We start from the raw sequence: 13,474 nt of genomic DNA on the forward strand, positions 1-13,474 counted from the left end.
GAGAGACAGGAGGAGACGGGAGTGAGGGGCAGTGTGAGTCTAGAACGGGGAGCTTAGTGAGACTGGAACAGGCGTATGGGGAGAATGGAATAAACGGCAACTGACCACCAACGGGCTTGGCCCTCATTTCTTCCTTCATCCGCCCCGTGGCCTGGGCCGCCCCCGGGTGGGGGAGCAGCCCGAGCCCTCCAAACCCGGGCGTTGAGAGAAAGAGTCGCCGGGGCTTCCCCTAGCCACCAGGAGAGTAAACAGGTTCCAGAGCCACATCATGCATATTCACATATTCTAGATGCACCTCCAGGTCCAACGGTCTCCACACAAGGGATGCCCGTCTGCAGCCCCAGCACTGAACCCTGTGAAACGGAAAGACGCTTATTTTTATCTCAGTGTCAAAAACCAACACGAGGTCGTAGTTAAAAGTGCTGCACTTCTAATTTTATTTTAGAAACAAACGTCATCAACATAGCAAATGCTTGAATTTACATTTCTCTGTAGGCACTGACCAAATCACAGACCCAGGGCAGGAAAAAAAAAAAAGAGTTCACACAGGAGGACCAAGTGTGGCTGTGGAGCACTGTGGATCGGAGACACGGAACCAAGTGCAAGGGGCCTGCTGGCTTGCTTGAGTGAAGCCACGACAAATGTCCTTGACACTGTGGGTTCAGAGATCTGACTCAGTTTGCCATCAACACTGACCATGGCCGAGGATCCAGGATGCTCTCAACTTGGAGAAAATTGATTGAATTTCACATCAGAGAGTGCTTTGGGCTGAGGGGGGAGCCCGACGGGAGAGTGGCAGCCTTCCAAGCATGAGGTTCTGGGTTGGATTCCCTGGCACTGAAACAGAACCAAAAACAAACCCCAAACGACCGAAACACGAAACACAGCCAAAACATATCCGAGAGACAGAATGTATCTGTGCGATTCACTCAAACAGGCCAAACTGGAGAGACCCTGCTGGCAGAGGCCAGATGTGGAGTAGGGAGGACAGGGTGGACCCCGCCATCCAACTTTGCAAAGTGCTGGTCCTTAGACGAGATCTTTCTCAGCAGAAACGCCGCATCCTACCAGGAGGATGCCCTCGTGCCTGGGAAATGCCAGACAAGGAAAGCAACTTGACTTTACTTTCCAGCTCCCCCTTTGCAACGTCCCACCTGTCCTACGGCCCAGTGCCTTCTGTTCTGGCACTGAGTGGGGAGACTGAGGAGGTGTTTTGGGTCTGACATCTTAGACATTTACATTGTAGCTTCTAGATGGCTGATTTTCTGCAGACATTTCTGCAGGTGAGGAAGCTCAGCATCTATATCAGGTGACAGCTTTTTGATTCTTTCTCTAGGACTGGGAATTTAGCTTTTTGAGCCCTGTCAAGCGTATCTCAGGGCCCTTGGGATAAATATGCCAATATAGACACAACTACCGAACTACACAGACAGTTTCTATACTTGTCTAAAATTAGAAATGCAAGAAATAGAGGCTAATCAGTGCTTCACTAGTCAACAAAATGCCTTGAAGATTTATGAGACAGCCAAGTGGTCAGATTCCAAGAAGCAAGTGAGAGTCACTACAGTAGTTCCTTCTAAACCCTCCAAAACATAGTGTTGTGTTTTTTTTTTTCTGTAAGAGGAACTATGTTATCTACTAAAACCCTGTTGAAAGAACTTGGTAAGAGGAACTATTTTATCTACTAAAACCCCGTTGAAAGAACTTGTTCTCCATGCAGGAGGCTGCTCACTTCACATGAGACTTGGGTGGTAGGGAGGGTAGCTAAAGGCAGTGGGAAGGTGTCATGGTGGTGGGATTGGTGTGGGAATACTGAACACGGTAAATTACTGTGAACCACTTTATTAAAATAAAATCAAATCGGGGTGGGAGGTGGTGGGAAAGAGCTCGTTCTCCAAGACTCTAAACATTGTCGTGTAGAAGCTACAGCGCCACCTAAGAACTTGAGGCTTCTAACTTATCTCTAAAATACACCAAGGTGGATCGAAAGGAAATGGAATTTTCAGAGTTCCTTTAGGAGAATAACTTGAGGAGGCCAATCAAGTGGCCAGATCTTGAGACCGCCCAATTAACTTGACTGCATCAAGTCTGCCCAGGCCAAGTGCCTGAACACACGAGATACAGATCAGTAGCTTAATTTTCCATGTGCTGCCGGGCTCACACCCAGGGCTTCCAAACCCCAGGGTCCATGCTTGCTACCACTGAGCTCCAGACATCCCAAACCCCTCAAGAATGGCAGCTTTAAACTGCCACTGTGAATCCAACAGCCCAGGAGTGCAGTGAAGACTCCAGATCTCTCTCTCTCTCTCTCTCTCTCTCTCGACTCCAGATCTCTCTCTCTCTCTCTCTCTCTCTCTGTGTCTCTCCACTCCAGAGACATCGCTCAGTGGAATGGAGGGTTAGGCTTGGGCATTTATCATCAACCAGTTACCCAGGTAGTTTGGTTGCAGAGAGGAACAGGAAATCGGCCTTAAAAGGGAAACTTCAGCAAGGTAGAGGCATGTACTTAAAAGTGCAACCAAAACATCCATCTTGCTGCAGAAAACACACCATTTGTCTTGGGCTAGATAACACCACCTCCACACACCCTCCCCCCCATTTAAAATGTCAAGATTTTAAAAAAATCTATCTACATTCCATTTTTCAAAATCAGGTCAAATTAAAAAAAGTTCTCTATATAAAGTGCTGGTTCTTGCTTCAATATATTTTAGAGAAACCATCACTCATTCCATTGACTTTTTCAGGCGAACAGGTATAAACCAGGTGTTTGGATCCACATAAACCTGTAAATTAATGTTACCTTTAAATTTTTCTAGATAGTGCAAATTTAAATTTTCATAATGTCCATAAATACAGTATGACTTTATGTTACAAATGCAAACTATTTTTTTTTCACATGCTAGTTCAGTATAATTACAGAGCAAGAAAGACTAATATTGTTGAGTCACAGCACAGTTCACAACTTTAAATAAGCAAATGTACTTTAGAAAGCAAACACTGCACATGTTTTTCACACCCTAAAAAAATAAAAAATAAATACTTTGGACTATAAAATTTTTATAAACATTAGCTATCTGAAAAGTTCACAGCTAACTGCTGCAGAAAATCAAGAACACATCTTGGCATCATGTAATCTCACTAGACAACCTGCATTTTAAAACACAAGTCAGTCTGATTTCTATTACACGTAGAAAGAGCAATAAAATTATCATCATGTATTATTTGGAACTGTAAGAGCTGCCAGTAGTCAGGAATTTAAGCCATCAAGTTCTTAAGGAGTTAGGGATGTACAGACAGTAAAATACGAAACTTGGAAAACAGAGATATATTCTTTACTTCATGTATTTTCTTCCTGAGAATGCAGGAACTTAAGTCTTATTTTTGAAAAAGATAATTCAAAATGAAACAGGAAAACCTTGTTGCAAATTATGATTTTTTTGTGAGTGTGTAAAATGGAGAATCTCTGGTAATATGACCAACTGCAAAATGTCTTTATAAGTTGTTTTTATAAATCTTGAAGCAAAGGCACAGGTCTACACATTTATTTGAAACTTTCAGTAAGTGTGCCTTAAAAAAGTAAATGAATTCTGTTAAGTAAGATGCTCTCAACTTCCCTAAATAAAAATTCAATCTGAATGAGTGACTAGGGCAATGGAAAAACTATGAGGGCAAGGGGTGGGGGTGGGGGTGGTGAGACAGGATTATGATAATTAAAAACCAACCTGCTTAAATAAATGAAAGGTATTATATACAAACTTGCTCTACGTCCAAAGTAACATCATGGTTACAGTTGTAACAATCAAAACTGCATAGTTATTTTGATTGTTTTAATTGATACCCCAATATAATGATTTACTTTGATCTCAAAGTTACCACTATAAATTACAGACAAAACATAACCTGAAGCAAAGTAAATTTAACAGTGCATAAAATGTGGCATCTGAAATAATTTTGATCATGAATTAAACAAAGATCCATCAGACTAAAAACATCATCAGCTTTTTAAAAATTTTTTTTAACTGGGCTTTTTTGATCACACCCAGTGATGCTTAGGGATTATGCCTGGCTCTGTACTCAGGAATTACTCTTGGAGATGCTTGGGGACCATAAGGGATACTGGGGATCAAACCCAGGTCGCTGGGCTGCATGTAAGGCAAATGCCCTGCCAGCTGTACTATCGCTCCAACCCCCATGATCAGCTTTTTAAAAGGAAAATCTAGACAACTAAGCCACCACTGTAAGAGGCTTCCTTCCGTGCAAGGTGGACGAATAACAGATCTGCTCACAAAATCTTTCGGTCAAACGGAAGCATTCTGCATCAGGATGTACACATATAATGCACTGACCACTGTCCACACCAAGCTGTTCCTTCAAAACATGGCCTGAGGGTGACAATTCGAATTTATGGAAATTTGTACATTGTAGATTCATAGGATCCTGCAGGGGAGCTAGTGGTATTTTGGGTGATACAGTCCTATCTTTCAGCATTTCATATCATGAAAGCCCACCAAACTGGCAAGGAGGGCGCCTGTGAGGAAAGCCCCAGGCCCGATACCCAGTGGGGCAAACTGCAGGCACTGAGGAAGGACTGGCTAGCAAGCAGAGGAGCGCCCTCTAATGGGAACTCTTGAGACTACCTCAATACTTTTTTGGGCGAGGAATAAAACTTCCAAGTGATTGAGGCTGCTGACAATTTAATTCCTCTTTTTTTTTTTTTGACCACACCTGGCAGTGCTCAGGGATTACTCCTGGCTCTGTGCTCAGTGCTCACTCCTGGTGGGGTTTAGGGGAACCATATGGGTTGCCAGGGATTGACCACCAGTAGGCCAAATGTAAGGCAAGCACCCTACCTGCTGTCCTATCGCTCCAGACCCGGTTTCTCCCCACCCCCTATTTTTCTTTTTAAGGTCATTTCACCTTTTAAAAATACTGAAAAACGTTTCTGAAGAATGAGACTAAAATAGACCTGGCGGGAAAATTACTTTATGGGTTTTAATTACGCAGCAGCCAACAGGCTACATTTCTGTGACTCGCAGAATTTATGGGATCAGTTCATTCAATAAAGCCACATACTGTAAACACTAAACACAGATATATACCACAAGGAAATAAATAAATATAAAACTCTTTCATTTAAAAATAAATATGACACAAAGGTTTCAGCAGAGGACTCTGTGCGCCCCCTGCCCCCTGAAACTCTGCTGATACTTCAGATCCGAGACCTGGAACTTCAACTGAACTGAGACTTAGTGATCGTCACTCAACTTCCAGGGCCACAATTAATCTATTACATTCTCTTCAGTACACTTAAAAATAATTGCTAACATGGTCTTTTCATCAAGAGATGCGGGTGAACTAAGGGTTTTGAGCGCAAAGCCCCGGGGCTCTCAATGATGCCCACCAGCTCACCCTCAGTGGTTCTCCTTCACTTAGGCCAGACAATAAAACAATGTGCTGAAACCTGGCTCAACAAAGTAATTAACATAATTAAGCTAAATACATATGAGGATTTGAAAATGCTTCTTTGTCTTTATTACTATTATTCTGGTTTTTGGGCCATACCCAGTGATGCTCAGGGGTTACTCCTGCCTCTGCGCTCAGGAACTGACTCCTTGGGGGACCATCTGGGATGCTGGGGATCCAACTTGGGTCAGCTGCATGTGAGGCATGCATCCTTTCCTGCCGTACCATCACTCCGGCCCCTGAAAATGCTCCTTTGATAAAAAAAATTCTTAACTACTGTCTTTTAAAAAGAAATATTTCTCTTTCTCCTTCCCTCTCTCTCTTTTTCCTTTCAGGTCACACCCAGCAATGCTCAGGGGTTACTCCTGGCTCTGCATTGAGAAATTCCTCCTGGCGGTGCTTAGGGGACCATGTGGGATGCCAGGGATCAAACCCGGGTCAGCCACATGCAAAGCAAACGCCTTACCCGCTGTACTATAGCGCTGGCCCCTATAATTCTCTTGTTAAGGTTTCCTGGAAACAGATATCTAAGTATCTGCCTGGTCACTGCTAGGTTTTAGAAAATCTTCAGAGACAGGCTACATAAGGGTGCCCAGTGTTAACTCTGCTGTTTCCACATACCACCTTTTTTTTGGGGAAAAATAGTAAAAAAGCAAGATGAGTTTTAAAATGTTATGGTGCCACCAGACTAAAAATGAAGATGAAGAAGATGTTCCACCAACATGCAATAGCACGATGTAAAATGTGTCCATCAAATGTGTAGCTCAAGAAAAGAGGGGAAAGAAAGCAAGTGTTCAAAGTGACTCACTCCTCAAACATAAAAATAAGAAAAACATTTCACCTTCACATATAATCGTAACTTATTTTTTGGGGGGAGACGCACACCTGCCTGTGCTCAGAGTTTACTCCTAGCTCTGCACTCAGAGATCCTGGCAGGCTCAGGGGAGCACTGGGGTGCCGGGGATTGGACCTTGGCCAGTTGCATGCAAGGCAAGCACCCTCCCTGCTGTACTATCTCTCCGGCCCCTCAACAGGACTTTGCAAAGCACAGGGGTTCCTCCTGGCTCTGCACTCAGGAATTACTCCTGGCGGTGCTCAGGGGACCATATGGGATGCTGGGAATCGAACCCGGGTCGCCGCGTGCAAGACAAACGCCCTACCCGCTGTGCTATCGCTCCAGCCCTACATCATGACTTCTTAAAAGTATTATATGATCAAATCATTTTGAAAAAAGGGCAGGCATTTATAAACAGCTGGAAGTCTGGCTGTTTTTAAATGCTGCTTATATTATTGTATACCCATTACACTACTGGTGAATTGAGGTCTATACAGCAGATAGAGAAGTTCTCCGACAGTGGGGTCGGGGGAGGCATTATTACTTGTCTGAGGAAACTCTACATCACGTTTTTGTCTCCTCATCCATTTACTCAGTTTCCTTTAAGTCCTCCTGATCTGAATTACTAGAGATGTCATCATCTGTCTGCTCGCCGGAGAAATACAACATCAAGGCGTGCGTCTTGTGAGTTATGGTGACAGTGCAGGGCCCCTGGGCCCACGGCTCTCCATCCACCTGCATGGGCATCATCGAACACTTCAGAATCAGCTGGGAACAGGGAACAAAGCGTGAGAAAACATCAGCTCTGACAATGTTCAGAACGGTCTGCCTCAGCATCACCTATAATCCCTTAACTCTTCTCTGGGGCGCGCCTTAGCGCTTCATTCTCGGAAGAAAATGATTCTGATCATATCTTTACTCATCAACTGCTTACAGCAGAGGTTCCCAAACTTATTTGGCCAGCAGCCCCCCTTTTCAGAAAACAAAAAAACAAACAAACAAAAAAAACCCCCAAATTACCCAAGAGTTAAAATATGCCTTCTTGGCTCACTGAGTTCAATCCCTGGCATTCCGTGGTCACCTAAACCCCAGAGGGAGTGACTCCTGAATGCAGAGCGAGGAGTAAGCCCTGAGCACTGCTGGGTGTGGCCCACCCAAATGACAAAATACACCTCCATCACTTTATGTTTTCTGAACCATACCCCTGGCGGTGCTCAGGGCTTACTCTTGGCTCTGTACATGGCAGGTGCTTCACCCCCAGAATAATTAAGTATTTGAGGCAATACGACCTCCACACCCGCCCCACTGGTCCAATCACTTTAGCACCCCCGGAGAGGAGATGGGGTGGGGGGCAGAAGCAGCACACTGAGGAAGATGTTATTATTATTATTATTATTATTTTTGCTTTTTGGGTCACACCCAGCAATGCACAGGGGCCACTCCTGGCTCATGCACTCAGGAATCAGCCCTGGTGGTGCTCAGGGGACCATATGGGATGCTGGGATTTGAACCCGGGTCGGCCGCGTGCAAGGCAAACGCCCTATCCGCTGTGCTATCACTCCAGCCTCGAAAGACGGGTTTACAGGGTTCTTCTCCAAGGAAAGCTCTCGTTCTTCTACTGGACCAAGGGCCACGCTTCCTGCTCTTTGATCCATCCCACTCCAGCTCCTGCCGCGGGGGGGGGGGGGGGATCCGTGGCATGAAGTACCGGTTGCTAAAAGCCACAGCAGGAATATTTCTGCCTGCCTACTGACTGCTCAGAAACGGGCTGGGCCCCGGAGGCTGGGCTCAGGGGCACTGTGCGGGCTGCCTAGTAGGAGCCCGGAAGTTCCAACCCACCAGGCTCCAGGTGTGATCCCCAAGCGTCACCACCCTCGCTCTGCAACCTTCCCCATGTGGGAAGCGAGTGACTCTCGGGAAGCCCCGCAGCCAAGCGTGTGGCCATCGGCAAGCACTGTACCAAGTGCATGACTGACGCCCGGTCAGTCAGTCCAACAACAAAGGGACGGGAAAGGGAAGACAGAGGGAAACGGACACGGACGGGGCCAAGGCAGCCTGGGATGGCCGCCTCTCACCTACCCGCACCGTGTGGGCCTGCCCTATTCGGAAGGGGTTGGCCAGCTTCACTTGGATCTGGGCGCAGTGGAAAGACCCGTAGACTCCAACCACTTCCAGCAAACCATCATCGTGCCTAAAGTCGGGAAAAGGAACTGATTATGGGCACCAGGCAGCAAATCAAATCCACCTCACTGGGGGCCATTCAAAACAAAACAAAACAAAAAACAAAGGTGGTTGGTTCGGCCACATATTCGAGACATACCTTTATCCAAGAAGTATAACGAAACAGAAAAACAGAAAGCCTGAGGGGGGAAGAATGTTAAAACAAGACAAAAAATACAAAAAAAACAAAATCCATGAACAAAAAACGGTAGTGTTAATGACTAGGGCTATGGACAGGACGCATGGAAAGCAAGCACCAACCTGGCGAGCGGGTAAGTCTCATCTCCCATTCCTTCCCACAGCCGGCAGCCGCCGCCCCAGTAGCCGATGTTCAGAACTATGATACCTTCCAGGCTGGGCAGGTCCACGCGCTCACCATCCAGCTCTAGCTTTAAAGAAACGTAAGTAGTCAGTCACTCCAGGGGACCCCGCTTCCAGACAGACCCGCGTCCGAGCCCGCATCTGCTGCACACGCACGGCAGCTGGGAGGGACGGCTCGTCTCTGCTTTGGGGAGCTCAGGCTGTACTTCCGGGAAGGTTCCCTCCCGGCACGGCGGAGAGCCCAGTTCCTGCCTCACGGCGATGATGGTCCTCGGAGCTGGGTACTAAGCTCCTGTCTCTTGCCCTGCCAGACCCGAGGGCCAGTTTGGTTCTTGCCCTGATGCTGTGATACGCTGCCACCTCTGCTCACTGGTCCAGCTCCGTATATCCAGCTGCACACAACATGCTTACCAAGCACCCTCCCCGGGACCTCCCCACCCAGCCTGCCCAGGAGGGAGCCACACCTGCCCGCCCCCACGGCGAGTTGCCTTCCTAAGCCTTGGGTCGCGAATTCTCAGTTCCTCCCGTTCATTTCAAGAGCAGCTGTATCTGACACTTAAGAAATGCCGATCTGTTGCCACCCCTGGTGGCTTGGCTCAGGGCCCAGGCTGAAACCCAACTTCCTTAGCAGGCGGCAGAGCCCGCTGTGATTTGGCCCCTCCGTTTCCCCAGACCCAGCCCTTGCTCCTTGCTCTGCCACTAGTTACCTCCTACAAATACAGCTGTGCTCTCTCCTGCTCCCGGGTCTCTGCTCTCTGACGCTGTTCTAGAATCCTTTTTGTCTCCTTCACACTTTTGATTCTTAATTTACGGGCCACATCTGACTGTGCTCAGGAATCATTCCTGGTGTAGCTCAGGGGAACGTGTGCCCTGTGGCGGGCTTGAACCTGGGTTGGCTGCATGCAAGGCAAGCACCTTACCCACTGTACCATTTTTCAGGCCGTTACTTAAGTTTTAGATTCCCATTCGTCACTTTAACCAGAAAAACTTGTTTTCTTCTTGATATCTCAAAAGGCTATACATTGTCTGGATTATATATCATCTATTATTTTTCATAAAGCAGTATATTTTCTTTGTCATAACCCTTCTCATACCATACTGCACTGTGGTAAATGTTTTCTCCCGCCATTCCCAGATAATTAACTCGGAGCAAGGGACTGATCAATTTATCTTCATGACCTAGGATAGTGTCTGGCATTTCATGGGTGACTCCACAAATAAGATTAGTATAAATTAAAAAAAAAAATCAAGACAATGAAACCAACTGCTCTCATGCTTTCTTTCGGGCCAGACCTGGGGGTATTCATCAGACCAGGCAGTGCTGGGAACTGAATCTGGGGTCCTGTATGCCAAGCATGTGCCCGTTTTGTTAGTCACCCCCTACCCACCCACCACCCTACAGTGTCATCTTCTGTGCTTTCCTTTAGCAGTGTCAGCGAAACTCAGGAAAAAGGAAATATAGTCAGACATCTGAAAAAGCTCTTTTTTGAAAATGGATGATGCTTCCATTCTGCCATGTCAGAGCTGCATGGAGGCTCTGGGTGTCTAGTTTCAGCTCTGCTTCAGCTGGACTGGACACTTAGGAAATGCAGCTTTTCTTGACCCGAGAGCCAAGCTCCTTGCTCCAAGCTCCTTCTGTCGAGCCTTTACCCGAGGTGTTTACTGTCTAGCTACTTACGTGCTAGTTCAAGGGTTCCCTGTATGAATCTCTTGGTTGCTGCTACTAACCATTACAGATTCTTACTGGAAGGAACATATTCAACTTTGCCACAGTATGCTACCAGGGAGGCTGCAGTAATAAGAGTTTAACAAGACCATATTTCACTGCTCCTTCATGTTTATTCTGCCAAAGTATGTAAAAGAGATGCATCATAACTTAATGAAACACTGGGTTCAAAATTCCTCTGATTAATCTGAAGTTATTCAACACAGTACCAGACTCACTGCACTGAATGACTTCAGATTCATTCTCATATATGAGGAGAGGCCACCACACTAAGAATCAAACAGATAACCCTGGGTTCACATCCCGAGTATGTCTGGGCACAGGACAAATTTGGGGAAATTACTTCATCTAAACAACCTTCTCTTTCTTCTGTCTCATGGGACTAGGACTGTCCTAGTCCCATGAGACAGAGACTTTAAAGGGTTGTGGTGAGAATTAGCAGGATAATAATTGTGAAGCACTTAGTGAAATGCCTGGCAAACAGGAAATACTTCCTATAGTAACATAATGTTAACAGAAAAATCCAAATTTTTGTTTTAAAAAATCATAATGCAGAGAGCACCTAAAATTTTAAAAGCTTACCTCAATTTTTTTATTCAAATCTTTACATGCTTGTACTAAACAGTCTTTGGTTCCATAGAATAAATAAACAGCCTATGAGAAATGGACAGAAAAATGATATTAAAGCAATTTAATATGCTATTTAAAAAATTAAGAAAACTACATTGAACCAAAATTCTGTGATATAAGTGTAGAGCTGCGTTTCTTTAGAATGGAGATGGAAAGAAGGGACAACAATTAATTTTTTTTTTTTTTTTTGCTTTTTGGGTCACACCTGGCGATGCACAGGGGTCACTCCTGGCTCTGTACTCAGGAATTACTCCAGGCAGTGCCTTGTGGACCATATGGGATACTGGGAATCGAACCCGGGTTGGCCGCATGTAAGGCAAACGCCCTACCCGCTGTACTATCGCTCCAGCCCCCACAACAATTAATTTTGTATTTAACTAATCCCCTTTCCAAGGGCAATGTGGGATAGGGGTGGTCCATGATTAAATGCTACCTTCTCCCAGTTTATCCAAAGAGCTGCATTTCTATAAAAAAAAATACTGCTAAAATTAATGAAATTCTACCTTTTCCTAGTATTTTGTTTAAGAAGATACACCTATCAAAGATTTTATAATCACTTTCAAATACAAAAGGCTAATGAAAACAGAGATATTAGCAAATACGTGAGCTGCAATTATTAATAAGACCTTAGTTTCTGTATAAAAAGAAACTGTCGGGGCTGGAGTGATAGCATTTGCCTTGCACGCAGCCGACCCGGGTTCAATTCCCAGCATCCCATATGGTCCCCTGAGCACCGCGAGGAGTAATTCCTGAGTGCAAAGCCCGGAGTAACCCCTGTGCATTGCTGGGTGTGACCCAAAAAGCAAAAATAAATAAATAAATAAAAAGAAACTGTCATTCCCATTGCTCATCAAATTGCTCGAGAGGGCACCAGTAATGTCTCCATTGTGAGACTTGTTACTGTTTTTGGCATATCAAATATGCCACAGGTAGCTTGCCAGGCTCTACCATGGGGGCAAGATACTCTTTGGTAGCTTGCCGGGCTCTCCGAGAGGGACAGAGGAATCAAACCCAGGTCAGTCACTGCAAGGTAAATGCCCTACCTGCTGTGCTATCGCTCCAATCCCATTAAAAGAAACTATACATTTTAAATCTTTGTAAAAGAGAACCCAGCATAGAGCTATTTTCCATTTAGTTTTTACATCCTGTTGCTCAATCATTAAAATAAAGTTCAATCACTGAGGGGCCGGAGAGACAGTAGAGCGGGGAAGACACTTGTCTTGCATGTGGCAAACTTGGGTTTGGTCCCTGGTACCACAAGGTCCCCTAAGTCCTCCAGGCGTGATCCCAGAGGGCCGAGCAATGAGTGAGCCCTGAGCATCACTGGGTGTGGCCCAGGGGATGGAAGCCTGCTCTGCATGCCAGCGCCCTAGTTTTGGCTGCTGGCACCACATGGTGCCCTCAACCCCCACGAATCATGCTGGGAGTTGCTCCTGAGCAAATAAAAAGACTCCACCCAAGCCCAAATAACAAAAAATCAAAAACAAAGCGAAAGAATGGGGGTGGGGGACAGACAGGGGGTGGGATGTGGCTCAGTGGCAGAGTACGTGTCTTGCTCATGTGAGTGCACTGGATTCCCGTCATGGCAGCTACAGTACCACCATCAACACCACCACCACCACAAATCCCCCAATGAACTCCCATCACCATCAACTGTACAGCATCGACTGTATCAGCGACAGAAGCAATGATCTTGGTTAAGAGACGAGGAAACAAGCTACTGCCCCTTGCTTACCCCATCTGCCTCTGGGAGCGTTTTCAAGTCAATGCATCCAGTGTTGGTAACAAGAGTTACCATGAATGGCTTGGCCAAAAAATTTATCCCTGCATCAAGTTTCTTTCCGATTCTAGTTGCCATTAAGATAAACGACCAAAAAAAAAAAAAAAAAAAGCAAAAAAGGGGCCGGAGCGATAGCACAGCGGGTAGGAGGGCGTTTGCCTTGCACGTGGCCAACCCGGGTTCGATCCCCGGCATCCCATATGGTCCCCCAAGCACTGCCAGGAGTAATTCCTGAGCGCAAAGCCAGGAGTAACCCCTGAGCATAGCTGGGTGTGTCCCCCCCCCCAAAAAAAAGCAAGATAAACGACCATATATCCTGCTTAGTTAAACCTAAGCAAACACAGGCTGGAAAACAATTTGGCACTCGAATTTCACAAAAATCTCTCCGAGTTACAGTGTACTGGAATGAAAGACTTGAGGGTCAACAGTGACAGTCTTACACTAAACAAAAAAATTTCTCAAGCGTTAACCATGTATGGGAATAAAAGCATTAAGAATC

General features: G+C 45.8%; 1 protein-coding gene across 2 annotated transcripts in view; it reads right to left on the minus strand.

The window, feature by feature from the left end:
* Positions 1-413: 413 nt before the first annotated feature.
* DGKE (diacylglycerol kinase epsilon) overlaps positions 414-13,474 on the minus strand; it is a 28,559-nt gene continuing 15,498 nt past the window's right edge. For both annotated transcript variants that reach the window (XM_055130735.1, XM_004608644.2), the window contains exons 9-12: positions 11,148-11,219; positions 8,780-8,907; positions 8,378-8,489; positions 414-7,066 (exon numbers count right to left, since the gene is read on the minus strand). In XM_055130735.1, coding sequence (XP_054986710.1) covers positions 6,887-7,066; positions 8,378-8,489; positions 8,780-8,907; positions 11,148-11,219 — 492 coding nt within the window. In that variant the 3' untranslated portion in view covers positions 414-6,886. The remainder of the gene's footprint in view (positions 7,067-8,377; positions 8,490-8,779; positions 8,908-11,147; positions 11,220-13,474) is intronic.

Source organism: Sorex araneus, chromosome 3 (assembly GCF_027595985.1).
Source record: "Sorex araneus isolate mSorAra2 chromosome 3, mSorAra2.pri, whole genome shotgun sequence".
NCBI lineage: Eukaryota > Metazoa > Chordata > Mammalia > Eulipotyphla > Soricidae > Sorex > Sorex araneus.